This window comes from Ailuropoda melanoleuca, chromosome 13, assembly GCF_002007445.2.
Source record: "Ailuropoda melanoleuca isolate Jingjing chromosome 13, ASM200744v2, whole genome shotgun sequence".
In the NCBI taxonomy this organism is placed as follows: Eukaryota; Metazoa; Chordata; class Mammalia; order Carnivora; family Ursidae; genus Ailuropoda; species Ailuropoda melanoleuca.
This window is the reverse complement of record NC_048230.1, coordinates 50,779,826-50,807,072: the sequence shown is the minus strand read 5'-3', so window position 1 is coordinate 50,807,072 and position 27,247 is coordinate 50,779,826. Positions and strand designations below refer to the sequence as shown.

Genomic DNA, 27,247 nt, shown 5'->3' with positions numbered 1-27,247 from the left:
GGCCTGGACAGGTGCCAGACCGGGGGGAGCGGTGAGCCGGGGATGAAGAACGTGTGTCCTCTCTGCTTCTTCCTGAAGGTGTGGCCCCCCTCGGCCATGCTTTTACCTGCTTGCTCTTAATAGACACATGGGTACAAATCACAGCTCTCTCCAACTACTAAACCAGCAACTGACGCTCACCCCTTCGTGAGAGAGGCAATTGGGAGTAGTGGCGACTATGGCAACAACTGCTCTTTGGCACCAGCCGAGTTTCCATGCAGGAATGCGGCCCAGGGCAGCCAGGTCTGCCCATTTCTCAAGGGAAGCCAGAATTGGGGATTTTTTTTCACCCCCCCCCACCTTCTGGTTCTCAAAAACATGTTGGCCATGAATTCCCTTTTTGAAGATGTCTAAACACCACGCGGGGGGGAGAAGACACGTCTGCAGGCCACATCTGGCCCTCCGGTTTGTGGCTCTGGTCTTGGGCCTGGAAATAGAACAAAAGCTAACTTGCGCATCAGGACAGCGACAGGAGGGTTTGGAAATCCCAGAGGCTGGAGCTTGTTAGGAGCGGCTGCTTCATTGGAGGAGGCATCGGGGAAGAACGAACAGTCTGGCCAAGGAACAGCTGGGGTTCTAACATCCATCAGGTGACCTCAGTGTGCACTCCAAAGCGAGAAGGAACCTGAGCTCTCATTCCACGCTGCACGGCTCGGTGCTGCTCTGTGCACAGTGAGGCGGTGGGCCCTTGGCAGCCTCCACCGGGCCCCCAGGGGTCCCTCCAACGGCTTGAGCCGGGAGCCAACAGCAGCCCCCAAACCGCTGAAATAATTTGCCCTGGACAATATTGGCTCCGGGGCTTGTGCTGCCTTGGTTTTGGGTATACACTGCCCCCACCCCGCCTTTTTTTTTTTTTTTCTTTCTTGTGCCTCTATTTTATTGGGATGACTAAATCTTTAAACTATGTCAGCAGTAAACACAGCTAATTTACCCCCTGCCTTTTTGAAACAGCTGTTGACAGCTGCACTGTAATTCAATCAAGGATCTTTGTAGTGGAGCCTACCAAATTCCCATTTGTTGTTGGGTTCCATCTCTCCTGCCTGGAGCCCCACACAGCTGCACCAAATATTGACGAGCGCCCCTTTCTCCCCAGGACCTGGATGATAAACAGCGTGTTAACGGTGGGGGCCAAGGCAGCGAGATCTTAGCAAACTGAGAGAACTCCAATGTCCAGGAGTTGAGAGAAAAAACAGCACACACAGACATACACAGCCCCAAGAATCAGAACCAAATGTCTCCTTTTATTGAAAAGTCAAAACCCTTTTATTTTGTCTATTTATACAGAAAATTCGCTGAAGACTGCTCTGTGCAACAGTTGAGGGTACATTGGTCTGACCATTAATAAATAGTCTTAAATAAGAAAACAAACAGGCTGGGGGAAGTGAGCTCATCATCCCGAACAAGGGACTGAAGGAGGGTGTAAAATGAGCTTCCAATGGACATAAATAATTTCTTTGTTTTGTAACAACTATTTACATGTTTCAATGTACAAAGGATGCTAGCCAGAAACCAGGTGGGGCTTAAGTGGTAAGAAAACTTGCACCAAGAGGGAACCACACAGATATCCCCAGACCTGCCAACAGATAAAACAAAGTACGGCAAAAACAGTGACTCTTCCCCATTGACCAGGCTGACTGGAGGTTGCAGCCTAAGCTACTGAAGAAGAAAAATAAAATAAAAACGGGGCCCCAGTGTTTCTAGGAACCAACTTAATCAAGGTGGAGAAATGATTCCCTGCTGGAGCAGGTTCCAGGGGCACAGGCCTCACCTGGATAACCCGCTCTTTGTTCACAGACAGCCCAGAGCTCCGCAAAGCCTGTGTTGCAGCTAGAGGCTGGGTGCATAGCATCTAGGGGACCCACTGGCCAAGGCAAGTGAGGCTCATGCCAAGAGCCACATCAGAGATGGCACCTTTGAAACACAATGCTCAATTAGGACATCACTCTCAAAGCAGCTTTTAGATCCTTCCATCTGAGATCCTCGTCCAGCATACCCTGCATCTAGCAGATCTCCACCATGCCATCTGCTCCTTACCTCAAGGAGCCGATTATTTGCGGAGCCCTCAGTAGGGGTCTCCAAATTCGAATAGGTGGCTATAGTGGCCCTGGTTGGAACCCAGAATCCAGAATGCTGCTGCCAAACAGTGACCAACAGGGGAGCCCACCTGGGGGAGGGACAGTACCCCCGCCCACCCCGCCCCTATCTAGAGCGAGGTTTCATTGGCACTTCTTTAAATAGGGCCATGTTAGCTAGAGTTCAGGATCAAGTTGCAGGTTCTCTCCTGAATGCTGTCCCTTCTACCCTGTCATTCCACATTGATTTTCTACTACTAGGAGAGCCGGAAAACCAATTCTGAATGTCAGCCAGCACTTCACACACCTATTTTAATTTCTGCCACCACACACCCAACGGAAGGATGGAACACATTTTTCCTTTAAGGTCAACACTCCCCCTCCTTCCAGCAGAAATTTGCCCTCTCCCTTCCCGGTCAAATCTTGGATTTGGGCAAGTCTATGTAAACAGCTGGCCTCTGCAAGCCTCAGAATGAAACCAGAATGGAACAGAGAGGGGACCTCCCCTGCCTCTGCTGGCCACAGTTCTGTTTATGAAATCAGAGTAAACCAAGAAATGGGGATAAATTGTTTAGGAAAATATATCTGTAACATCCTAACCATTTTCATTCATTCGTTTTATTTTGACATTTATTACAGGAACTTCCGTGTCAATTTTCCTTGCGCACAGACACAAACGTGCCCACCCCTTGCCGTGCCCCCTTCCTCCCGCTGCTGGGTGGCCTGGCTGAAGGGCGCTCCTAATTACCCCTGGGAACGCGTCAGTGCACGGCTGAGACTTCACAGCCAATGGTCGTGGCTGGGCAATTTTTCTTTATATATATATATTTTTTTCCTTTAGGTGTTGCCTGCAGCAGCATGTAGGATCTTGTCCATAGGAGGCCGATGAAAACCTGATCAAAAGGCATTTGCCTCTCAAATTCCTTAATCCTCCTACGCCCTTAAGGTTGGGGATGGGGGCAGGTCTCAGGAAAGGCGGTCTCTGTGCTGGGCGGCGGCAGGCACTGGGCAGTGGGAGACCGAGGATCCCGGAACAGTGTGGCGCTGGAGGGTCTGACCTCCAGGAGGCGCTAGTGGCAGCCACAGGCTCGGACGACCATGTTTCTGTATTTCTTCAGGATGACGTTGGAGCTGTCGTCGAAGTAGAGGACAGAGATGGCGTTGAGCTGAGTGGGGGCACAGCATGGCTTGGGCACCGTTTCGGGGTTGATGAAGTGGACCTAGAACACACAGCGAACGGCAGCAGTGGTGAGAAGCGCTGGGTGCCTGCTCCCCAGCCTCCTCATTTCTAGAAGCAACGCTAGCTGCTTGGGCAAAATGACGGCACCTGCGAGGGGTGACCGCACGTGCCCGGGACGCACAACCTCTGTTGCACAGATCACGGAACCAGAGCACAGAGGTGTCCACAGCACACAGCTGGGAAGTCAGCGGCCAGGTGGTTCTCTGCCACCCGGCTGTCCTGGGCATTGCGGAGTGGTTACCGGTGTCTCTGTGCTCCACCCACGAGAAGCCAGAGGCACTCAACCCCCAACCACGACCACCAAAAACATCTCCAGACATTGTCAAATGTCAAATGTGGGAGGCAGATATATTCCAAGAGGAGAACACCTGGGATAGACAGAGTGGGCCAGCAGGCCAAATCCTGTCCTGCTGCCTAGTTTTGTTTTGTTAATAAAGTTTTATTAGCACCTGGCCACGCCCACTGGTTCCCCGTAGCATCGAGGGCTGCCTCTGCGCTACAACAGCCGAGTTTCGGAGCTGCAACAGAGGCCTTGTGACACACAAAGCTAAAAATATTTATCATCTGGCCTTTTTCAGAAAAAAGCAGCTGACCTCTGGGCTAGACCTGTCCTGTCCAAGAAAAATACAATGCCAAGTTGCACATGTAATTTAAAATGTCCCAGCGGCCACATTTGAAAAGATGGAAAAGAAATAGGTAAATTAAATACTGTATTTCATTTAACCCAATATTTCAAGCATATTATCGTTTCAACACACACGTACCATAATGAATCTTTTTTTTTTTTTTTTTTTTTTTTTTTTTTTTGGCACTAAGTCTTCAAAACCTAGTGGGTGTTTTAGACTGACAAAGCACCTTGATTCAGACTGGCCATCTTTCAAGTGCTCAAGTGCCACGTGGTTACTGTATTGGATGGTGCAGGTCTAAATTATACTAGAAGATTCTGCCTCCTGAGCAGGATAACTAGGAGGATAAAATCGGGCAAACACTTGGTTGGACGCCCATGAGAAAGAAGGCCTAGAAGGGGAGGAATGAAGGAAGAAGCCGGCTAGTCGTACAGGTTTACTGCTCCTTCTTGCTCGTGGGATTCTATGCACCTTACAGGGGACGAGGGCTGGGGGCAAACAAACTCCGATGCCCGAAGGGGCCGCACAGGCACCCCTGGACGAGCAAAGGAGGCGAGGGTAAGACAAGAGGGAATAGTGAGGGTTGGGGCAAACCGGAGGGCGGATGCTGCCAGCTGACCGCGGCCAGCCAAAGCCAGAGCAGCTGGGTGTGCCGCGTGTCCAGGACAGGCCAGAGATTTAGTTCTTCTTTTGTTTGGATGTGAAACTTCCAGGTTTCCAACACACCGCGTGTGCCAAGTGAAAACACTCTGGAAGCCTCCAGCCTGTGACCTCTGACATAAGACAGCACACTTAGTAGCTTTTTATTATGGACGATTTCAAACCTTACAGATCTAAACCTTCCCCCCCCTCCTCCACCCTTGAATAATTTGAAAGCAAATCCCAGACATCAGCTCATTTCCTCTGTTTTTCACCAGGACTCCCAGAAGGCGAGGATTCCCCCCCCCATTTTTTTTTTACTTGCTTCAGAGGTAGAATTTAGTGATTCATCAGTTGCATAGAACACCCAGTGCTCATTCTGCCAAGTGCCCTCCTTCATGCCCATCCCCCACTTACCCCATCCCCCCACCCACCGCCCCTCCAGCAGCCCTCAGTTTGTTTCCTAGAGCTCAGCGTCTTTTATGGCTTGCCTTCCTCTCAATTTTCATCTTATTTTACATTTCCTTCCCTTCCCCCTTTTAAACAGGCCCACAGAACCTCTTTTCAGTATAATCAGACTGCTCGTCTGACTGCAGAGCTCCCTCGTGACATGCGGACTGAGTGGGTATTCAGGGGACAGCCAGGCTCCCACTGCATAGGCCACGAAGCAGGGGTTGGAGGGTAGAGGTGTGCCCCTGGCAGCCTGGGAGACCCCCCCCAGCACCTCCTAGGGGTGTCAGGGCAGGACATTGGGGGGCACACGGGCACAGGAGAACAGGCCCAGGCCAAGGAACGGGTTGGCGGCACTATTGGTTTCCAGCCCAAGGACTTCCAATCCCGAGCAGGACTTCAGAGTTTACCTTTAGGGAAGGAAGGGCCTTGGAAAAGCAAGGCTACAAGAGAAGCCTTCCCTCGAAGGGCAGAGCGTGGCCCGAATGAAAGAATAGGAGAACTTCTTCTCTAAAACATAACATATGGGGCAGGAACAAGTTTGCCACGAAATAAAAGCCAAAAGCTTCCAAACAAACAGAACTGTAGGACAGAGGGGATGGCCCTGGGTGGTGAGGTCTCTGTCACGAGGAGCATTCAAGCCAGGGAAAGGCCCTGATAATGTTCATGGGAGGGAGCTAGATAACCAAGATCCCTGAGCCTCAGATTCTAAGCCGAAGAACCAAGTTCCTAATTTTTATCACTCGTACTGCTTTTGGTATAGTAGTAACCTTCTACCAAGGTCAGCAGGGCTGGGCACCCTGTTAGGAGCTTATCTTATCACAGTTGAATCCTCCAAGGACCCCATGGAAGCTCGGCCTGAAACGGCCCCTGCCCCGCCTCATCTCTCTGTCCTGTCTGCCGGCTTCCTGCCGCTTTCTCCTCTCACACATCCTCCTTGGCTCACCTGACTGCTTTTCTTCCGGGAAACTGAGGCCCTGAGGGCAGGGACCAGGTCTGTGCTGTTCCCTGCAGGGTCCTCAGCTCCCAGTGCGGGGTCTACCTGCAGGAGATGCCCTCGGATGGCTGAACCCCAAAGTTCAGGCTAGGAGGCAAAGACTGAGCTAGGGGAGGGGACAGGCTCTCAAGCTGGCCTGAACCCAGGGAAGCCCAGACTTTGGGGGCTGGGAGCGGGGACGCCTATGGACGCCAAACAGATGTGCGGACAACCAAAAACAGTCGCTGAGACAGAAGCAGGGTCAGGGCACAGTGACCATTATCCAAGACACCTTTAGGAGCCCATGAACCTATTCTCATTTCTTTCTGAATTAGGAGAAATCTTTAGGGCCGGGGATTACACGTCTTTATGCCAATGCTGTTATAAACTATGATTTTTAATCTTTTTTCTTTTTTATGGAGGAAGGGGCCTACGACAGGAGGAGTGCCCAAGGCCCGCGGAAGTCAGGGCCCCAGCCCGGAGGGGTGTGAGGTAGGCCCCGGCGGACCCGCTCCCCCCCCCCCCCCCCCCGCTGAGCACACCCAGGGGCACCCGGGCTACACTCACCAGCGTCTGCACGATGGCGTGGTTTGTGGCGTTCATGTAGGAGTTCAGAGGAAAGGAGCACTCGCCCTCACAGTAGTAAGCGGCATAGCCTTCGGGAGCGATGATCCAGTCCTGCGGGAGGGACGGTTGAGCCCCACACAGCCTTTCATGCCCAAGCCCCTTCCTGCGGGCCAGACTCTGCGCTCCCAGAGGACAGAGACGAGGCCCACACCACCCCGAGCAGCTGGGGGTCTCGCAGAAGCAGGAGAAACGGAGGACACGCCATCACGGTCCCCCACAGAAGGCAAAAGGAGGGAAGGACCAAGACGGGCTGGGCTGGGCCTGGAACGGATGCTTGCACGGCCCTGCTGGGAGGGGGCCCGGAGACGTGTGATTGGGCGGGTGGTCAACTCTAGCACTACGGGGTGGCTACTCGTCGGCAGTTTGCTGTAAATAAAAGCTCCGCGCCTCAGGTCACCAACACAGGAGAGAGACTACCACCCCGCAACGCTGGGAACCGAATGACTGTCGGCACCTGGGGCAGGCGTGCGGCTCTCGGTGAAGGATGCGCATGGCCACGCCTGCCTTGAGGCTGGGTTAGCACAGGAGTACCGTTCTAGCAATACGTACACCCCTCATGGACTCGGGTTTGTGCACTCTTCCCACAGAGGAGCTGGAGTCTGGGGCTCGGTTCCAGTACCCGGATGTAGGCCCGGCCGGCGCCCCGCGGAGCACAGAGCCGCGGAAGGGCTCTCCGCTACTGCTCTGCGAGTGGGCTCGGGCACGATCCCCAGGGAAGAATCTGGGCTGCCCCCACCCCCGGACCACAAGCTCGCTGAGGAGTGAACAACAAAACCAGTGGCCTTGGTGATCTCAATGCCCCGTTTGGGATATCTGAGCTCTGTGAGGACAGGTGCAGGGTAACGTGCTGTATCTCCAGGGCCTGGACAAGTGCCCAGAATGTCACAGATGCTCATTAACAGTCATTAGATGGTATGACCCTCATGCCTGTCCTAGGACTCCTCCCCTGCCCTTCGCCCCATTCCATCCAAATGGTTCCGGAAGGAGCCGTCATGGTCCTGTGACATGATCTCATCCCCCAAACAGCCGACTGGTGCAGGATCGGGCACCTGCCCCAAGATGGGCCAATCTGCCCCTGCCCTGGGAATCTGAATCACAGAAGGGGGAAGGGCAGAGGGTGGGAGGCGGCCCTGCAGGCAGCTGGGTTCCAGCACGTGGGCTCCACCACGTCCGAGAGAAGCAGCCAGCCGCAGGGTGCAAATCGAGCTCCGTGGAGAATGAGGCTCGAAGTCCAAAGCGTTTGGGCTCCTGGTTCTCGCTTGAGGCTCCACCACATTTCTGCTCTTGCGTGTCATGAGGCATCCCTGTGTCCTTAACCTGACTTCTCTACCCTAGTTAGGACACTTGATTCTGGACACTTCATCTGGAGTCGATGAGAAACGTGACTCACTGCACACACGGGACACAGCCCCTCTGCCTTGCGGGGAGCAGGGAGACACCCACGCCAGAGCGCCCACCATCAGGGTCCATCCAGCCACCTGTCCTTACCTGCCAGCCCAGATCGCGGAAGCTGACATACAGCTCATGCTTCTTGCACACCTGCCTCTGGTCGCGGTTGCTGTTTTCTGCATTGGCGGGAGACGGGCACGGGGCGGGGGAGAGGAAACACACACACATATTAAGGTTTCCTCAGTCTAAGGCAGTGGTGTAAGCACAACGAGCTCTGCTGGAAGGTGACCTTTCTGACACAAAAGCCATTCGAGTACCTGTAGACTTAAAACTCATTTCCCTCCCTAGCAAACAGCTTCCATAAGAGGCGCCAACGTCCCCATCCCTCTTGCACCATCTTAGCTCCTAGCACTCTCTGGATCCTTCTGGGGACATTGACCTTTTTGTACACGTGTTGTCTGGAGGCTGACCTCTGCCCGGATTCCGTGTAGGAATCTAACTGGAGCCACGTGCCACCATGCTGGTTGCGGGAGTCTGCTCAAACGGGTCTGCCTCCGGCTGAACTCACCTGCTGAGGCCAGCCCACCTCGTGATGCTCACCCCTCTTCAAGGGCAAGAGGGGGCACAGACAGGGCCTGGGTCAAAGTCCCCACCACCAGGAAGAGATGAGAGGGTGGGAAGTCAAATCCCACTGACCTCCCAGAGAAACACACTACTGAGGTTTCTCTGAGGAGCAAAAACTATGCACTGGGGGTTTTCCAGAAGTATGTAGTGTTTGTAGGCATTTGGGTTAGGGCTTGAGCACTTGTAAACACGTAGAAAGCTCTGCCCCCCTCTGTCTCTCACACACACATAGATACACACACACACACACACTCTCTGGTGTTCCTGCACAATCTTCCATTCTGCAGCTATGGGGATTGTTTTTTGTTGTTGTTGTTTGTTTTCCCTTACCCATGACTGTCTTTCCTCCACCTAAAACTTTCTAGGGACTTTCTATCATGTTTAGAGCAATGTCTCAACTCCTGCCCTTGGCCTGTATGGCCCTATGTGGCCCTGATTCCTAAGCCACAGCCTTTCTTCTGAGCTGTGAAGGTACTGCCAAACCTGTTCCTACCTCAGGGCCTTTGCACTTGCCTTTTCATCTACCTGAAATGCTCCTTTTAGAAATCTTTGTATGTCTGGCTCTACTTGATATTCAAGCCTCACCTCCAATGTTGCCTCTTCATAAAGGTCTTGTGAGGTCACCATTAGATCCCCAGAGCCCAGTGTCCACCAACATTTGTGTAATTAACGCACAAATAAAGACGTCGATGCCTCAGCTTCTGTCTACTGCTGAGGCCTCAGTGTCCCAGAAGGGAATGAACACCAGTGGGTGAGGAACACAAGGAGAACTCCTGCAGGATGGAGAGGAAAGACCAGGAGATGACCCGGGGTTGCTGCTCGCCTGACCTGCACTTGGGAGCCATCCAGATGCACCCTGTTCCCCCCTGTCTGGTCAGCTCTCTCAGATGGCCAGGTGAGTGGCCCTCCTGGTGGCCTCAGGGGCCCATGGCAACCCCAGCCCTTGTCAGTGACGGGTACAGAACCCAGGACTGAGCTTACCAGCTCCTATCTCACCCTTGGAGTGAGGATTGGTTCAGATAAGAGCAAATGACCCCATCCAAGCCATCAGAGAAGAGCCCCAAGAAATCTATCAGACCATTTGCAGTAGTGTCCAGAATGTGCTGAGAAGTCCAAAGATGGCCTCCCACACTGTGGCAATACCCGGGGCAACATCATTGTGCAGCCTCCTTCTCCCCCTTCACTGTAGGAGGACGGAAGGTAGAAGGGAGGGAGAAGGCCCATCCCTCAGCACAGTGATGCATGAACCAGCCTGAACAAGACACAGGACCAAACATGTTAGTTTGGGACAGGGACGTGGCAAAGAAGCTTTGCATCAAGCACCAACATTGCTGGCTGCTTGAAGTCCTGAGTAAAAAAGGTCCAAAGCTTTGTGAGGCTCAGTGAGAAGAAGGTGCCACCATTGATTAGTAATGTCTGCCATGAGCAGAGGAAGGACAGGTATTGGCCTGAGTGCCACTTTTCCCAACCCTGTCTTAAAGCAAAGCAATGATATCTGGCTTCACGTTGAAACCCAAGGCCCCAACAGACCAAGGCTGCGAGCAGCTTGTGAGGCCAGCTGTGGGTGTAAGTAGGGGCTGGGCACTGGCCCTGCCACCAGAGACCCGGCCACCTGCCCTGCACCTCCGGCCTCCTTAGATTGTGGGGCTGCTCTAGGAGAAAGGGGCCAGAAGTCCTGCTTCCTGATGACCTCATATTAGCAGAAAGACTAGGACAGGGAAGAAGAGATGCTTGTGAAGGAGACTCCCAGCTCGCCTGTCCCTCTGGTCTGGCTCCCCAAACCCACGTAGCCACCTCACCTGCCTCGACCAGCCCCTGCCTGAGCAGCTCACAGGTTACAACCCCCAGATCATTTGGGGAAGATGCCTAATTCCCAGCGGGTTGAGTGCAAACGTGGGTGGGGAGAAGAAAGTGGGATCCAGTCTCTCAACCCCAAGCCACACCCCCTAAGAGCAGGTGAACGCTCTGCGGGGGGTGATCAGCCTACAGGGAAGAAAGCTGTGCAGCGGACAGCAGGCCGGGGCGCCTGTCGCCCCCCCACCCCACATAAAGGCCTGCTGCGTGAGAGGACTCAGCAGGATTCCCAGCCGTCACATGAGGTAAAGCTCTTCAGAAGGGTGTGTGTTGTGTGTGTGTATACACACGTTCAGACATTCTGCTTTACCAAGCCTGGGGTGGGGCCCAGGCCTTGGTATTTTTTTTTAAACTGAATTTCCAGGAAGGGTTGAGATGAACAGCAAAAAGGGCCAGGAAGTAGAAAGTCCCAGGATGGAGGCAGATTCCAGGCAAGCTAGAAAGGCTGCCGTGTGAGGGAGTGAGAGCCCCGTCCTGGAGGTTATGTAAATGGAATGTTTGGTGGGGATGCAGGGGGGGAAATTGGGTGTTGAATTCTAAGACTTTGAGGCCGGACAGACCTCCGAGACGCTGGAGTCTGTAGGCATGGAATGTGCCAGCACGTCCTGCCTCGCTGATATGGAAAGACTTCTAACACGTGTCCCTCCTCTGACCCTTCCTGAGCGCCCCACTCTGCTCCTCGCCATTGTCAGTGCAGCCAGAAGGACCATCTGATCACCCCTGACCCCACACCAGAGCTTCAAACCCTACAAAGTCTTCCAGATTTGTTTTGGATGAAGTTCACACGTAAGATGCGACTTAAGAGGACACTTGATCTTGCTCACCTTGCCAGCCCCACCCTCCCCTTGTCCCACGGCCTCCCTCTCCCCTCAAAGGAGCCCTGCCGCCTCCCGCCCTAGGCCTCTGTGCCTGTGGGTCCCACTTCCTGGATCGCTCCAGTGGAGCCGACCCAGCCAGACCTCAGGGAAACCTGCTGGTCTCTGAGCTCTTAGCGGAGCAGTCTCCGTTGCAGCCCCCTCCCCTGGGATGGGTCAGTCCCCTAGTCACCATCCCCTGCCTCTCAGGCCTGTTAGTAAGTGACAGCCACCTCCAGCCTGGCCCAGACCTCGAGGGTGGACCATGGCTGGGCTTTTCCCATGGGACCCCAGCCCCTAGAGCCAGCACAGAGGAGGTCTCCACTGCAAATTAAGGGGTTCAGTTGGATTTTCGTTCGGAGGCCTTACAGAGCCTTCTGAGAAGCCTAAAAAAAGAAGGGATCCACCAGCCAGTGAAGCAGCCTTCCAGAATCCCTGCACACAAACTCCAGAGCCGCTGAAGCCCATGGGGTCTGGAAACCCTACTCTGAAAACTTCACCAAGCACAGCGACCATTCCTTCCTTCGCCTTCAAAAAGGAAAATGAACAGAAATGTAAAAACTGGTTATATGAAGCCAAGTTAGCTGATGACAATATAAGGCTAGTCTGGGGGTGGGGGCCGCTTGGCTGCTGTGTGCCCCCCACGTGCCTCTCCAGGCCAGCCCCGGGGCCCAGGAGCAGGCAGAGCTGATGAGCTCGGCTCAGAGCTTCCGACGTGGCCGGCAGGCTGATTCCTGCTGCAGACCCTGCCTGGCCTGGCAGCCCACCCGGAGCTCGGAGACAGCGCGTGGGCACGCGGAGTAAACCACTGTGCACACGTGGGTCCGCATCCTGCAGCTGCTGTAACAAACGCTCACAAACACGGCAGCTGCAAACACCACCAGCTTAGTCCCTTCCAGCTCCGTAGTGCAGAAGTCCAACACGGGCTAAATTCAAGGTGTCGGTGGGGCCGTGTTCCTTCTGGAGGCTCAGGGAGAAATCCATTCCCTCGCCTCTTCCAGCTTCTAAAAGCCATCTGCCTCTCGGCTTGTGTGTCATACCCTGCCTCCGTCTTCAAAGCCAGCGACATCATACCTCCCGCCCTCCTCTGGCCTCACACCTCTCTGACCACAGCGAGGAGGGATTCTCCCCCCCGTAAGGACCCCCGTGATTACACCGGGATGCTGGGCCCACCTGGACCAGGCCAGCTTATCTCCCTATTTTAAGGTCAGCTGATTAGCAGCCTGAATTCTATTGGCAGCCTGGGCCCCCTTTGCCATGTAAAGTAACGGATTCACCAGTTCTGGATATGAAGACATGAACATCTGGGGAGCAGAGGGAGCACCCCTTGGATGGCAACACAGCTGGCTACAGTGAGGGCACAGGGCAGGTGGTTTCTTTCAGCTGCAAGCTGGGCCCCTGGAATCTGGGTGGTCATTTCCGCAGTCCGTGGGGAAAATGGCTTGCCAGTGAAGTTCATTTATTTGCAACTTTCTTTTTGGTCTGGGGGAACATCGAGGTGCATCTTTCCAGAGGCAGCCTCAACATGCAGGAGAATGTGGGACAGGTCAGGGTGTGGGCACGCGAGCCACAGGCGTCCACAGTGCTGAAGAGGCCGGTCCAGGCCTGCCCAGCCCCCCAACTCATCCCAGCAACCCCAGACCACCAGATGCCAGCAACATCCCATTGCCTGGTCAGCCCGGAGGGAAAAGGACCATGTCCCCCAAGACTGGCACAAAGGCAGGCCCAAGCGGGGCTCAGCAAATGCCTGGTGAATTGTCAGAAGACCCTTAACAGGATCGTCGGGGGCACCAGCGCTCAGCAGGTGGATGCCTCCTGGCAAAACCAAACAGGCTCAAATCCCAGGGATGCCACTTACTTGCTCTGTGTACTTGGGGTTTGCTTCCTGCTGCGATGGCTCGAGGATCATTTGCTGGGCACAGGAATGGATTTTGAGTCATACCCCTACTGGGGTCGTACTGTGGGTTCCTGGGGTTGGTGCATTGACCCTCCCGCCCAAGGCATACCTGCCACCTTGGCCACCCGCAGGGCTTCCTGGCTCTTGGACGTCTTAGAGCGGTTCTGGCTGCGCTGCTTGCCCCCCGTGGAGCGGGTGCTGCGAATGTGGACCTCCGTGGCCTTGAAGAAGGCCACCATGAAGGGCTGCTTGTTCTGGGGTCCGTGCCTCCCGATCAGGCCCGCCAACTTGGGGTTGATGCTCTGCCCTAGACCGGAAGCAGCCAAATGCACAGAAGATCGATTAGGGGAGAAGCGGTTTGCGGGGAGGGGCTGCGTGGGCGTGATTTCATCCGCGCCTTGCGGTTCACTCATGCACCTGCTGTCTGTCCATCCAGCAAGGACTTACACAGCGTTTACTCTGTGCCAGGTTGTTCCGGAGCTTGGCGTGCATGCAGGGGGTGGGGGGTGGGGGGACAGGCATGCAGCACAGACCGCCGTAGCTCACGGTGGTATGTGTGCAGGGAGAAAAACGGAGCGGGGCCGAGTAGGAGTGGGGCTGAGGTTTGCAGGGCTCTGGCTCCTGGAAATTCTACTTACATTTCATTGGCTTGGGAGTGACAGGACAGGATTTGAACCCAGGCTGCGTAACCGGGACAGAAATGCATAACCCCCAGTTAGGTCAGAGGGGTCAGAGGCCAATGAACGCGGTGCTTCTGGAGGCCCTGGGCCCATCCGCATCTGGAATTAACTTCACCTGGAGCCCCCCAGACGGGCCCAAGTCAGGAAACCCAGCCTCCCGGGGACCAGATCGGCACCAGGGGGTTCGCTTTGGTTTTTTAACAGCTCGTGTTTAAAAGAGCAAACGTCCCCCATCCACCACTGTTTTACCTTCACCCCCTTGAATGTTCGGCTTTCCTGCATTCTTTAGCAAGGGTTTCCTCGAGTTCATGCATTTATAATTTGAACGATTCTATAAAAGAAGCCATTAAAGCTGAGCCCCTAGGAATTGTATCTTGCCCCCACCCCCACCTGGAAGGCTTTTAGGGCAAAATAAAAATGCCTCGCCTGAAAACTTGATGCTGTTCCAGATACAGTAAATCCAAGGGCCGAGAGCGGGCTGTGCGGCACCGAGAGAGGGTGTCTGGCTGGCTCTGGCAGCTATTAGGACAGCCAGGTCCGGGGACCCACAGCCTCAGCGGAGCAATGAGTGGACGGGGGAAAGAAGAGGAACTTCAAGGGGTTTAAACCCACATCTGCCACTGACCACCTTGTGTAGGCCAAGAGAAGTAAAGTTGGATGCTGGGCCCTCAATTGCCTCATCCGTAAAATGGGGATGATGCCATTTGTCTCACCCACGCCCTCTTTCCTTGGTACCCAACCCATTTTTCATTTCAGCCTCTGTGCCTTAGTGGACCCCACCCTGGCCACAAGGGTGGGCCTGTGGTCTAACGGACAACCACTAATCCTCCAGCTGCAGTGATTGGCTCAAGGACGGGCACAGGACTCAAGGCAACCAATGAATGGAAGAGAGGTACCCTGGAACTTTCTGGAAAAGAAACGTCCCACTTTAGCATCCAAAAGCAACCTTCTCTCTCCCCGGACAAAACTGAGTGAGGAGGAATGGATGGAGGCGCAGAAGTGGCCACCAGCTAGAGACCACGCACGAGAGGATCACATTTTCAAACGGGGCCGATCTGGTGGAAGGAAGAGCAGAGAGACAGAAGCAGAAGTGACGTCGCTGAGCCACTGGATCAAACCAGTCCTGAAGCTCCTTTCTTGCCCCAACCACCAAGATGAACAAACCCCTGTGATTGTTTAGTCTAAGCTGCACGCACGTCTACAAAAACACGTGGTGCAATTCCTCATAATTGGGACGGTACTGTTACTACTGTTTCATATAAACCTGGCCTTTACGCAATATACCGGGGACATCTTTCCACATCAACGAAACACACTGACCTCATCCCTTGTGGCCACAGAGGAGCCTCGCATCTGGAAAGGCCTTTAGCGCATCCTCTGCCACCGATGGACACCGAGGTTGTATGTCCCAGGCTTGAACAACCCCTGTCATTGATCCATTAGTTCATTCGGCAACTACTGATGAACACCTACTGTGTGCCCAGCTCAGCACGAGGTGCAGACACAGCAGTGAGCACAGCAGCCTCCCAACCCCCGCCCCCGGGAGGGAGACAAGCTCAGGGATGCAGAGGTTCGTGACCTATGCTGGTGATGGCCATGAAGCAACTAGGACTGGGTTGGGGGCAGGGACAAGGGGGACTGGTCAGGGAAGGCTTCTTAGCCATGGGAGTCCTGGGGGAGGAACGCTCCCCGAGGAAGGAACAGCAAGTGCCAAGTCCAGGAGACAGGAACACATGCGGTGTGTTCGAAGAACAGGGAGGAGGGGAGTGGGGCCGGAAAGAGGGAGGGAGGGGGGCCGGTGATGAGGCTGGGTCACTGGGGGCCTTCGTGGGGACTCTGGATCACATTCTAGGTATGACAGCAGCCACAGAGGGTCTGGAGAGGGGGACACGACCAGCTCTCTGTGGTGAGAGGCCCACTCAGGCTGGTGTGGGGGGCAGATGGTGTCCAGAAATGAGCTCCCTCCCACCAGGCTCTCCTCTAGACCCCCACACTTTGGGCGGCCTCTCTGGGTCCTGCCCACGTTTTGCTGCCCTCCCACGAGCTCCGCAATTCAGGGCAGGTGGGTCCCCTCCACCCACTGCCCCAGCACAGGACACAGCACGTTCACCAGACAGATGATGGCAACACGGTGGCTGGTCCCCGGCCCCCGGCACTCAGGCCGTCAGGGGACACTGGAGTTTTGCAGGGCTGTCCAAGGAGCACCCCTCTTCCAGAGTCCTGACAACCACAACTGTCTCCAGGTGGCAAGTCACGGGTTTGCACATACCCTCCCTAAAGCAAGAGCCACTCCTGGACAGACACACAAACGTAAATCCTTGCAGTCGTTTTGAACTACAAAATGCTACAGGCAACGTGGCATTTTATCCAGACAGGGGACCAGGCACCTAAAGAATTCCTTCATCTTTTCACAAATATTCATGGTGCACAGGACAGGGCCTGGCACTGCTCTGTACCCTGGGGGTTATACCCACAGCCCAGGGAAGGAAGCGCAGAACCAGACACAGCGTGATCACATCCAGGAGAGAAGGAATTTAAAGCATATACCAGCACATGTGAGTATGTGCGTGCACAGGGTTTATCTTTACTACCCCCCCCCAAGAGGGCTGAGCAGGGTTTTACTGGAGGAGGACATGTGGGTTGTCTGGCAGAAGAATTCCATTTCATTTTATGGTATCACAGGGTATTGGCTGTACTTGGCACGTGTAAAGGCAAGTATCTGTTTTGATGGGGTGTATCTAAATGTCCCGGGTGAGTATCACTGAATAGAGAGCCAGGCCATATGCATTAGGCAGAGGGCTGGGGGTAGGAGAGGCAACTGACTGAGACAGGGAGGAATGAGAAACATAATACTTTAACCGTAAGGTCTGTATCTTCAGGGAAGTTGGAAAAGATGTATAGTCCAGCTAAGAGTTAACAGGTTAAAAAAAAAACCCACATGAAGATTTGCCCAAGAACAGGGTTGCCAGACTTTGCAAATAAAAACACAGGATGCCTGGTTGAATTTGAATTTCAGAGAAATGAATAATGTTGGCAGCATGGGGGACATACTTACAGGAAGTAATTATTTGTTGTTTATCTGAAATTCAAATTTAACTGGGTGTCCTGTATTTTAATCTGCCCAGAGGTGCTCCTCAAATGAGGAGAGAAAGGTCTTCCCAAAGTAGCATTAGATCTGACACCCCTGCTGGCTATAGCAGTACATGATGGATGAGGCATCTGGTCTACCCAGTAGGCAGGTGCGTGGGCTCAGGGCGACGGCTTCGCTGCTTTCTTCTTTAGAACACATGGCTTGTCTCTTTGTGGGATGTTTTACTGCTGTTTTTGTTTTGGGTGTTTTTTTTTTAATTTTAGTTAAATGAACATCTTGTATACAGATGTGTGAGTCTTCACAAATGTATAGACTGATGTGATCACCACTTCGATCAAGATGCAGAACGGCTCCAGTGCCCTCCCCCAGAACTCCCCTGTGCGGCCTTTTATCTCAGCGCATCAAAACGGGGAATGCCCCTGCTTCCTGGGGACACGTGTCAAGGTCTGGAGACATCTTGGGGTTTTACGACTCAAGGGAGGTGTTTCTCCATCTAGCGGGTAGAGGTCAGGGATGGTGTTAAACATTATACGGTACTCAGGATGGCCGCCCACCCCCCCCCAACAGAGAAAGAGCAAGCCCCAGATGTCAACAGTGCCAAGGGGAGAAACTCTACCTTCTAGACCTGCTCTTGCTCCACTCCCAGCCTCTGGCAACTACTGACGGGTTCTCAGGCCATAGCCTTGCATTTTCTCGACATTTCATGTGTGTGGACTCCCACTGTCTTCTGCTGCATCTTACTTCCATCTGGATGTCTTTGAGATTTGCCTTTGGGGTTGCCTGTTCCAGTCGCTCATCTCCCTGTTGCTGAGTACTGATCCACAGTATGGACTTGATCTGGTTGCTGAGTACCGGTCCACAGTACGGATTTGATCCAGTCGCTGAGTAGTATTCCATGGTACGGATCTGACCCGGCTTGTTGATCCATTCACCTGGTGGAGGACACCTAGGGGCTTCCGGCTCGGATGGTCATGAATATGACAAACATCCACCAACAGGGTTTGCGTGAACCTACGCTGTCCTTGCTGTGATGGAAAGCAGAAGCGAAATCCTTTGTGCTGCTCATTTCCCATAGCCTTGACACATTCCACGCGTCCACCTGTTCCTGAATCATCACACTTGCCATTTGAAGAGGCCGGCAAAGCTGTCTGAGCAGGCTCTGCTCCCACTCCAGAGCTGAGTGGAGAAAGCCCAATCCAAGGAGCGCTCAGTGAGGCAAAAGCAGCTCACTGCCGATGCATGCGCCATGCCCAGCCCCTTTGTCCCTGGCCCTCCTCCACACGAGGAGGCTGCCAACAGTCCCGTCCCAGTCGCACATACAGCTCCTTCTAGGATGGCTGCTGCAGGATTCTCAGAGATGTTCTCCTCCCTAAAAAGGCAGGTAAAAGGAAAGAAGATCCTTTATCTAGCCCACCCGCTTCCTTCCTCCATGCTTGAGGATGTGGAGGCTGCCATCTTGTAAAGTGCGATGTGATGAGTCTCAGGACACGACGTGGGGCCAGGAGGAAAAAGATCCTGACTGTTGCTGACTCTGTAACCCAGGGGTTGGCAAACTACAGCCTGCAGGCCAAATCCAGCCTACTGCCTGCTTTTGCAAATAAAGTTTTATTGGAACACCACCTTGCACATTGGTGCACACACATACCACGTGCTTTCACGCTCTAATGCCACAGTTGAGGAGCCGTGACAGACTACTGACCCACAAGGCCTCGGACATTTACCATCTGCTACTTTATAGGAAAACTTTGCTGACCTCTGCTCTAACCAACCCTGGGTCCACACACTTCCAGATTTGTAAAGGAAACCACCGTAACTGCCCGAGATAAGGCACTCTTACTGCCTATTATTTGCACATCAAAGTATTCCTGACGGAGTTGGTTCTATCCATTGTTGGCTTACGATAAGGACGAGGAGCAACCGTTATGAGCGTTTGCTCTGCGCCAGGCGCTGAGCTGCCCCTCAGGTAGGCCTCCCGACCCCACGTTTACAGATGGGGAAGCTGGCTCGAAGCTGTGAACTCAACCACCAAACCATCGCTGAGTCCAGGTGGATGGAAACACAGGAAGGACGAGATTGCTCAGGCGTGAATGTGGGCAACCGACAGAGCCCCAGATGGTAGGAAGGGCTCCCCAAGGCACGAGGAGGAAGGTCTTCTAAGGCGTGAGCTGGGTGGGTGGTGGTGCGGATGCAGGACTCTGGGCGTGGAGCACAGGGACGAGCCAGTGCCTCGGGCCACCGCTGGCGGGTCCTGGAGCGGCATGAGCAGAGCCAGCAGGCCCAGCCCAGGGGAAGCTCCCCAGGAAGAGGCCTGGAGCCCAAATGGGGCCCCTCAGGAGAGGAGAGAGCACAACCCAATCACAGAGAAGGCGGCGTCTTGGTTTTCTTGTGGGTCCTTTTCCAGGCCTAGAGCCACTGGATCCCCTGTGGAGGCCCGCAGCAGCAGAATGCTCTTCGCCAATTGTGCAAAACACATGAATTCCAGCCACCTGTCTCCATGGATCCAGGCGCAAGTGACAGGTGAGAATGTAGTTAACACATGTGACATCTGCCTGGCCTCAGTGGCCCAATGTTGTCCCAGCCACTGCTGCCCACCCAGCCCGGGAAGGCCCCATCCCAGCCTCTGGGTCATCAAGGCCTCCTCCTGTCTCTCACTCGACTTCTGAACAAACAGGATGTGAAGCAATCGCAAGGGCGAAGGCACCTCGGAGCCAGATGCGCCGTGGGCGGGATTGCTCGCCAACCGCGGCTTTACGGGGCTTAGTCTCCACAGTTGCCGTGGGCGAATGGCTCACCTCCCGCTCCCGTCCCGGCTGCTGCGGCCGAGCTGGGACAGCAGACGCCCTCAATCCTTTAAATGCCTTGCAATCCCATTCAATCCCATCGGGGATGATGCCAAAGAGGGGCACGTGCTCTCGCGCCCGAGCAGAGAAGCCCCAGGCTCCCCTTGCGCACAGACATCCCGAACCCACGTGTGTCGGACTTCAGGAAGCAGACACGGGGCGGGCAGGGGGAGAAGGGGCCCCCCTAGTCTGAGAGCAGCAGCAGCCGGAGGCAGGGAGGCCTGAGGTGGCAGATGAGGCCACCAGATTGTCTTCTTGGGTTGGAGAGGGACGGCTTTCTGACGCCGCCCCCCCCGAGCCTCCGAGTGACTTCTCTGGACAAGGGAGAGGAGCAGGACCCTATAAACTGGGACGAGAGGCTGAAGTCCTCGTCTTGGAAGCAAATGACCAGGTGTTTCCACGTCTTCAAGGACAAAAGTGTCTCCAGGCCAAAGCAGCGTTTTCGTCTGCCCGTGGCTTTGGGACAGAAGGTGGCAGTGGAAAAACCATGTGTATGGATCTGGAGAGCAGCTGGAAACCCTCCTGAGAATCCCAGAATGTGTCTTCACAGCCTCCTCCCTGACCTTCAGCATACGGTCTCATAACCATCCACCTTCCGACGAGAACGCGGGCGATGCGACAGCAAAATCCTTCAGGGCCTAGCCCCAGTGCCTACAGCAATCCTGGGCTCATCAAATGTTTGTGGAGTGATGAAACGTGTTTCCAGTGCAGGCAGAGAGGCTCTCGACTGTAGGAAGCTCGTTCTAACAACCAGGTGCTGGGGCAGGGAGAGGCTGGCATCACTCCCTGGCTGGGACACAGGACGCAGGGCCATCCTGTCCACAGGCATGGTGCCCAGGCCCACTTTTAGGGGTTCATGAAAATGTTTTAATGTCTCTTAAAATCAGAAGACACATAAATTTTTGAGGGTCACAGAAAATGTTTTCATTTTTAATCCAGCCAAGATTCTGTTCATCTTTATACCATCATGGCCATAAAACATCATTTTTACTATTTTTTTTTTTTTTAAGGAGGGAGGCGCACACAAGAGTCAAATGCAGCCCTGGGTCACTTCGGTTGGTCCTGCGGGAAGCCCACTGTCCTCTGGGTTCTTTCTCAAACCCTTTCCTTCCCAGGCAGGAAGCAGGACACTGTCGGGTCTTGGGCTGTCTGTCACCAGGGCCCAGCCGTGTACCCGGCAGGTGCTCACGGACTACACACTCCCCAAGCCTGGTCCCTGCTGACCACATTCCTATGAAGGCATTCCAGCAAAGAGTGAGGTTAGGGGGCTGGAGTCAGAACCGGCGGCAAAGCCCAGGTCTACCCAGGGAACTGAGCGACTACAGGCAAGTGACTCCCCCTTCTCGGCCTCGGTTTCCTCGTCTGCTAATGTGCTGATGCTAACAGCCGTGCTCCCTGGGCAGGTCACCGGGAGCACAAGGCTCATCGACGGCAACCATGACGATAATATTGAGTGTGCAGAAGCATGGATGGGGTGCCAGGCCCAGGGCTCAGCATTTCACAGGAATTCACTCCTCTGCGTGACCATTATCACGCCCGTGGAACAGAGAAGGGATAAGGCATCAGGAGGCTGGACCCGCTGCCCAACATGACACAAGGCTGCCTGAGGAACAGGGACTGGGCCACTGGCTCCAGGGTCTGTGTGGGAGCTGCTGGCCTGTCCCTGTTCTGCACAGGAGCCCCGAGCTGGCAGCCTGGCCCTCAGCGAGAGTTGAGCCCTCACCGGCACCATGGGGACAGCCCCCTTGTCAGCTGGCTAGCCCTCCTCTCTGGGGGAGCCAGAACGCGTCAGCACCCCTCCATTTGTGCCTCCTCCCCTCTCCCACCCGGCCCTGGAGCGGGGAGCACCGCCTGTGCGGCTTGGGGGTGGCTGCCTCTCCTCCTGTCTTCTGTACAAAGGGAAAGACAAGCAGACGCCAGCCCTCCTTCCCACAGCGTCCTGTCCTCGGATGAGACAATGCTCCCCAGTTGGCTCCCGATGAGCCACAGGTGCCCGGAGCGTTTATGGGCTTCTCCCCCGCACGGCAGGCTGCTGAACAGCAGCCCAGCTGTGCTGCTCCCAGGGGCACTGACAGGGGGGCGCAGCTGCAGGGACAGGGAACAGACGCTCGCTTCCCGGGTGGTCTCAGGAGGGATTTGGAGACCCGGTAGGCTGGAGGCTCGCCTCGCACCCAACGTAAAGCTTCTCAAAGAACATCTTTGACGTCTGTGCCTCGCTAGGATGGAAGAAAGCTCACCCGTGTAACTATCATCGACATGCCCATTNAAAGAACATCTTTGACGTCTGTGCCTCGCTAGGATGGAAGAAAGCTCACCCGTGTAACTATCATCGACATGCCCATTGTAGGGGTGTGAAAACGGAGGCCTCTGAGAGGGGATAGGCTCCATATTCCGGCAGCCACCTAGTGGCTGCAAGATGCTGCTGGGTCTGGACAAGGATTAGACACTGTACCGGGCTCGGTGCCCCTTCTCCTTTCCTCCCAGAGGGGGAGCGGGGGGCTGGGCATGGGTGCCACCGCCCTGGATTCGGCTTGCCCAGGTGCGGTAGGAGGCAGCAGAGCTCGCTGAGTTTAGGTTAATGCCAGCAGGAGCTCCCGGGGCAGGGACCTGGCTGCTTCTACAGGCCACACAGCTGTGGTGCACCCGCAAACGGAGCCCCGGCTCCGCGGACTCCCCAGCAGGCTCTGCTGGTCTTTCGCGGGTGCAGGCATTTAACACGATGGGGTGCTCAGCCAGAGGGTCATCTTATCAGCACATACCCCAAAACACGGGGCAGGGCTTCGCCAGCATGTCAGCCCGGGGCCAGGCCCCCAGTTACTCAGGGAGCTCGTACAAAAAGGCAGCTTCCTGGGCCCAATCCTCAGGACTCAGCATCAATGGGTCTGGGTGGGGCCTGGGAATCAGTACGCTCAACATGCCCTCCGGGGGATTCTGAGGGACTCTGGGCTCCGCTGCTGCCCCAAGTTGGACAATTAAGCTCTTCACTTGCATGAGCTCATCGGATCCTTCACCACCACCCTGGAAGGTGGAAACTATTATTAACCCCACTTTCCAGATGAGGGACATGCAGTGACTCACCCTGGATCGTGTGGGTAGAAGCAGCAGAGATGGGGTTTGAACCTGGTGAGTCCGCTCTCCTGAGCCCAGGCTTTAACCACCAGGCTGTGCCATCTCGGTGAGTGCTAGGCCTTACCTGCATTCTGGAGGGAAGCAGAAGCTGGAGGAAGTAAAGGCACAGAGCCCCAGAGTTTGGGAGAGAAAGACGATGGCAAGCCTGACACTAGGGGAACTGGACTGGGTGTCACTTAAGAGAAAAACCAAACGTGGGCCACCCCAAGCCAGCAGGGCAGACAGGGCAGAGAAGCACAGGACCCACCAAGGTCAAGTTGGAAGATCTAGACAATATCCACAAGTCCAGGGAAATGGTCACTCTGAAGAGACGTGTCAAATCTACCTTAGCCCCGTTTTTCCTTCATCTCCAATATGGTCCTCAGGAGCTTATAAGTGAAAAAGAAGAGCTGAATGACTCTATTGTCAAATAAGTTTAGAATTCCTCTATGCTCTATTCCCCTCAGGAAATTCACAATGGATATTTGTAAAATAAAGGTTCTGATAAGTCCTGCAGAGAAACCTGCTTGGTTTATCCAACCCAGACTTTCTCACACTTAAATGATCATGAATGCTTCCCTTTACCCTGGGACACCCATCAACCCTTCATGGGACACAGTTTGAGAGGTTCTGCCATACAACAAGGATTGCACGCTTTGTCTATAAACAATCATCTGAAAATAATAAATCTTTTCAATGTTGTGGACCACAGAGTCTCTGTCACAACTACTTAACTGTGCTGTGATAGCATAAAAGCAGGCCTAGACAATACGTAAATGAGTGAGTGTGGCTGTGTACTAATAAAAGTTTATGGACACCAAAATGTGAATTTCATATTATTTTACATATCATGAGATCATCTTCTTCTTTTGATATTCCTCCCCCATTTAAAAATGTGAAAACTATTTTCAGCTCACGGGCCACAGAAAAACAGGACACAGGCTGGATTTGGTCCACCGGGCATATAGTTTGCCAACCCAACAGAGAGCACTTTAGCAGTTCCAGGACTCCCCGTCCCCCCACCTTTAAGTGTCATGGAGAGGGGAAGGAGGAGGGGAGGGAGGTTGAGGGCTCCATCAGTAGAAAGAAGACCAGCCTGGAAACAAGACAAGCATGGTCCTAAACTCTGCCATGCCTCCCACATGGCACATGGCCTCAGGTAAGTCTCAGACTGAGGGGGCAGCCCCAGACCAAAGCAGTGGCCTCTGATAGGAAAGAAAAGAGGCAAAGCCCAGCAGCAATAAAACAAAAGGTTAGACAATTTAGCTACGTCATCTAAATCCATTTGGTACAATCTGGCATTAACCACAGTAAAAAAGAAAAATGAAAAACTGGCAAATTATTTGCAGCTCAAATCACAAAGGGCCAGATGTCCTTAGAATATAAAGAAGAAAAAGACCAACGCTCTGTCAGAGCAATGCACAGAGGGAATGAATGCACGGCGCACGGGAGTTGACGGCAGGCAGTGCACCGGAGAGAGGGATCGGCCTCATAGAGCAGAGAGAAAAACAAAGCAAAACTACAAGAGCCCATCTGTCATCTCTCTGATTAGCCAAGACGGACAAGTTTGGGAACGCGTACCGTCAAAGAAGGGGAAGGAGGTGCCCTCATGTACTACTGATGGGGGTGGGAGTGGACTGAGCCCCAAGGAGGGCGGAATGACAGTATCTATCCAAACTACAAATAGACAACGCCCCTTTCGGGAATTTATCCCAGAGCTACACTCAAGTGGACAGCGACGTCTGCGCTGGGGTTTCCCCTGCAGCGGTGTTCATAAGAGCAAGGGACTCGAAAACACCAACACGTTCCTCCCAGGGGGCCTGAATAAGTCACTGTGGGTAACAGGAGCAGTAATAACCACACCAACACCATTAATACCAAAAGCAACAGCCCCGGTTTAGGGTGTGCGTCCTATAAGCATCAGGTCTAGACCCGGCCTCTGCTTCTCAACGCACAGCCCAGACCAGCAGCCTCTGTGGCAGCCTCCCCTCCACTCCAGACCTGTTGAATCAGAATCTGCATTTTAACAAGACACCCAAGGGATTCCTACACACACTAGGGCACTATTTTAAAACTCCTTCTGTCTTAACGCCCCCTGTGGCCCCATGTGTCGGCGATGAGGCGGTTCTGGAAGGTTAGGGAAGTTGTTAAAGTCACACAGCGAATGAGTGGCAGAGCTCACGCACTCCACATATACACGAAAACACGACAGTCCCTGAACAAATAGGGCCGCTCGTCCTTGGCTGCAAAGGGCCAACCTTCAGGGTAAGTGGTCGGATGAAGAAAAGCAAGGCAGACAACACCGTACGTACTATACCACTACTTGCGGGAGGAAAAGAAATAAAAGCAAAGCAGAATCTACATGTCGTTGCTTAAACCCCCAGAGGACATCTCCGGAAAGACAGCCAGGAACATGGGGACGGCAGCGGCCTCTGGGACGGAAGCAGGCCGCTGAGACGGTGGCCCTGGGACAGTCGCACCGTGCGCACATCTGTAACTTGCCTTCTAAGCCACTGGCCAGTATTACCTATTCTAAAATAAATGTGTTTCTAGTTTGGGGGTTTCTTCCTGAAAGCTGGTGTAAGGAAGAAGCTACCCACCCCAAAGCTATCCGCACTTAATAAGAAACGTGCTTTGGGGAAGACGAGGGCGCGAGCAGCCCCGCCCTAGATGCCACTCGCCTCTGTCCGCCCTGTCACAGCAGGTGGATGCCCGGCAGCAGAGAGTGAGTGGGAAGCACAGGGGGAACATAGGCCAACGTGGATTCTCCGAGTATTTGGGACTCAGAACCACATTCGGGGTCACTTGGAAGGGGCTTCATGGCTTCCTTGCACCGGTGCTGTGGTCCTTAACGAGGGGCAGTCTTGCTCTGCAGGGAACATTTGGTCACATCTGGACGCATTTTTGGGAGATGCTACTGGCATCCAGTGGGTAGAGGCCAGGGATCCTGTTAGACATCCTGCCATGCACGGGACACCCGGGATGTGCTATGTCTCCAGGTTGGGGTGCCTGGGTCAGCACGTCTCAGATGGTTACGTGTTCAGCCCTCACCTGGGGCTCCAGTTAAAGTGCTGGTTCTAACATAGCAGGCCTGGGATAGGCCAGAGTCTGCATTTCCAAGAGGATGCCAACGCCGCTGCCGTGGGACCTGACTCTGGGCAAAAACGCCGCACTGGCCCGGCGGTGGCCAACCGTAATCATCTCTTGCAAAGGCGGTACATGCTACTTCTGCCTGGGATCGAAAGGCTGGACAGGGAGTACTAGCTGGTGGGGCCTCGGGGGCCCTGTTTTGATGGAAATAAGCATGACCTTGCTGAGCTCCTTCATGAATCCAGGAGCACAGGCTGTGTCGGAAGCAGTGGGGTGGTGGCCGGAGACCTACCGTCCAAGGTCTCCACGCAGAGCTGCAGGCCCAGGTTGTGCCGTGGGTTGACCACCCAGTGGTTGCTGGTGGCGGTGATGTCAAACACGAGCCAGCCCTCCTCCGAGGCCCAGAGGGTGCGGCTGTCCAGCAGGAAGAGGTCTGACTCCCTGCAAGAGAAGAGAAGAGACACAGGCTCCAGGTCAGCAGGTCACGGCTCAGTCACCCTGTCACCAGCCAGCCACTGCTGGAGAGGAGGACCATGTGGAGTAGGGGAGGCAGGGGGAGGGCCGCCGGGCCCCCAAAAGTGGGTGCATCCGATCAAGAGCCAGGCCTGGAGACACCTGAGTAGCTGTGATGGGAAAAGGGAGTGCGTTAGTGGTGTAAAGAGATACACACAGGGGACAGGGAGCTGCTCCGAGGCACACTGACCCGTCACACTTGTTAGGGGGCACACCAACGGGACAAGGTACAGGAAGGCAGGAATTTACAGCCTCTGTGCTGCTGGGAGTCTCAGGGAACAGAAGCCCGCATTTGTTAGATTACTCCCCGTGTGCCAGGCACTGGCCCAAGTATTCAACACACATCATCTCATTCACCTCTCACAACCCTACGACGTAGTGAGAGCATCATCTCCATGGGCCGTGGTAGGACCATGACCTGCCCCAGGTCATTTAGCCAGGAAGTTACTGAGTTGGGGTGTGAGCTCAGGCAACTGAGCACCCGTACAGATGCTCTTCATGTCCATGCCAGGCAACCTCTTCACAAGCCCACCGAGTATTAGAACGTGAACTCCTAGACTGATACTATTAATAGAGATAACCCTTTAATCCTCTCTTCCTCACATTTTGCAGTAGCGAAATGGGTAAAACTACAACTG

At 54.3% G+C, this 27,247-nt stretch overlaps 1 protein-coding gene across 1 annotated transcript in view; it reads right to left on the bottom strand.

Moving 5' to 3' along the window:
- Positions 1–2,713: 2,713 nt before the first annotated feature.
- BMP7 (bone morphogenetic protein 7) overlaps positions 2,714–27,247 on the bottom strand; it is a 92,236-nt gene continuing 67,702 nt past the window's right edge. Inside the window, exons 4-7 of the mRNA XM_002915544.4 lie at positions 13,397–13,594; positions 8,158–8,234; positions 6,610–6,720; positions 2,714–3,331 (exon numbers count right to left, since the gene is read on the bottom strand). Coding sequence (XP_002915590.3) covers positions 3,182–3,331; positions 6,610–6,720; positions 8,158–8,234; positions 13,397–13,594 — 536 coding nt within the window. The 3' untranslated portion in view covers positions 2,714–3,181. The remainder of the gene's footprint in view (positions 3,332–6,609; positions 6,721–8,157; positions 8,235–13,396; positions 13,595–27,247) is intronic.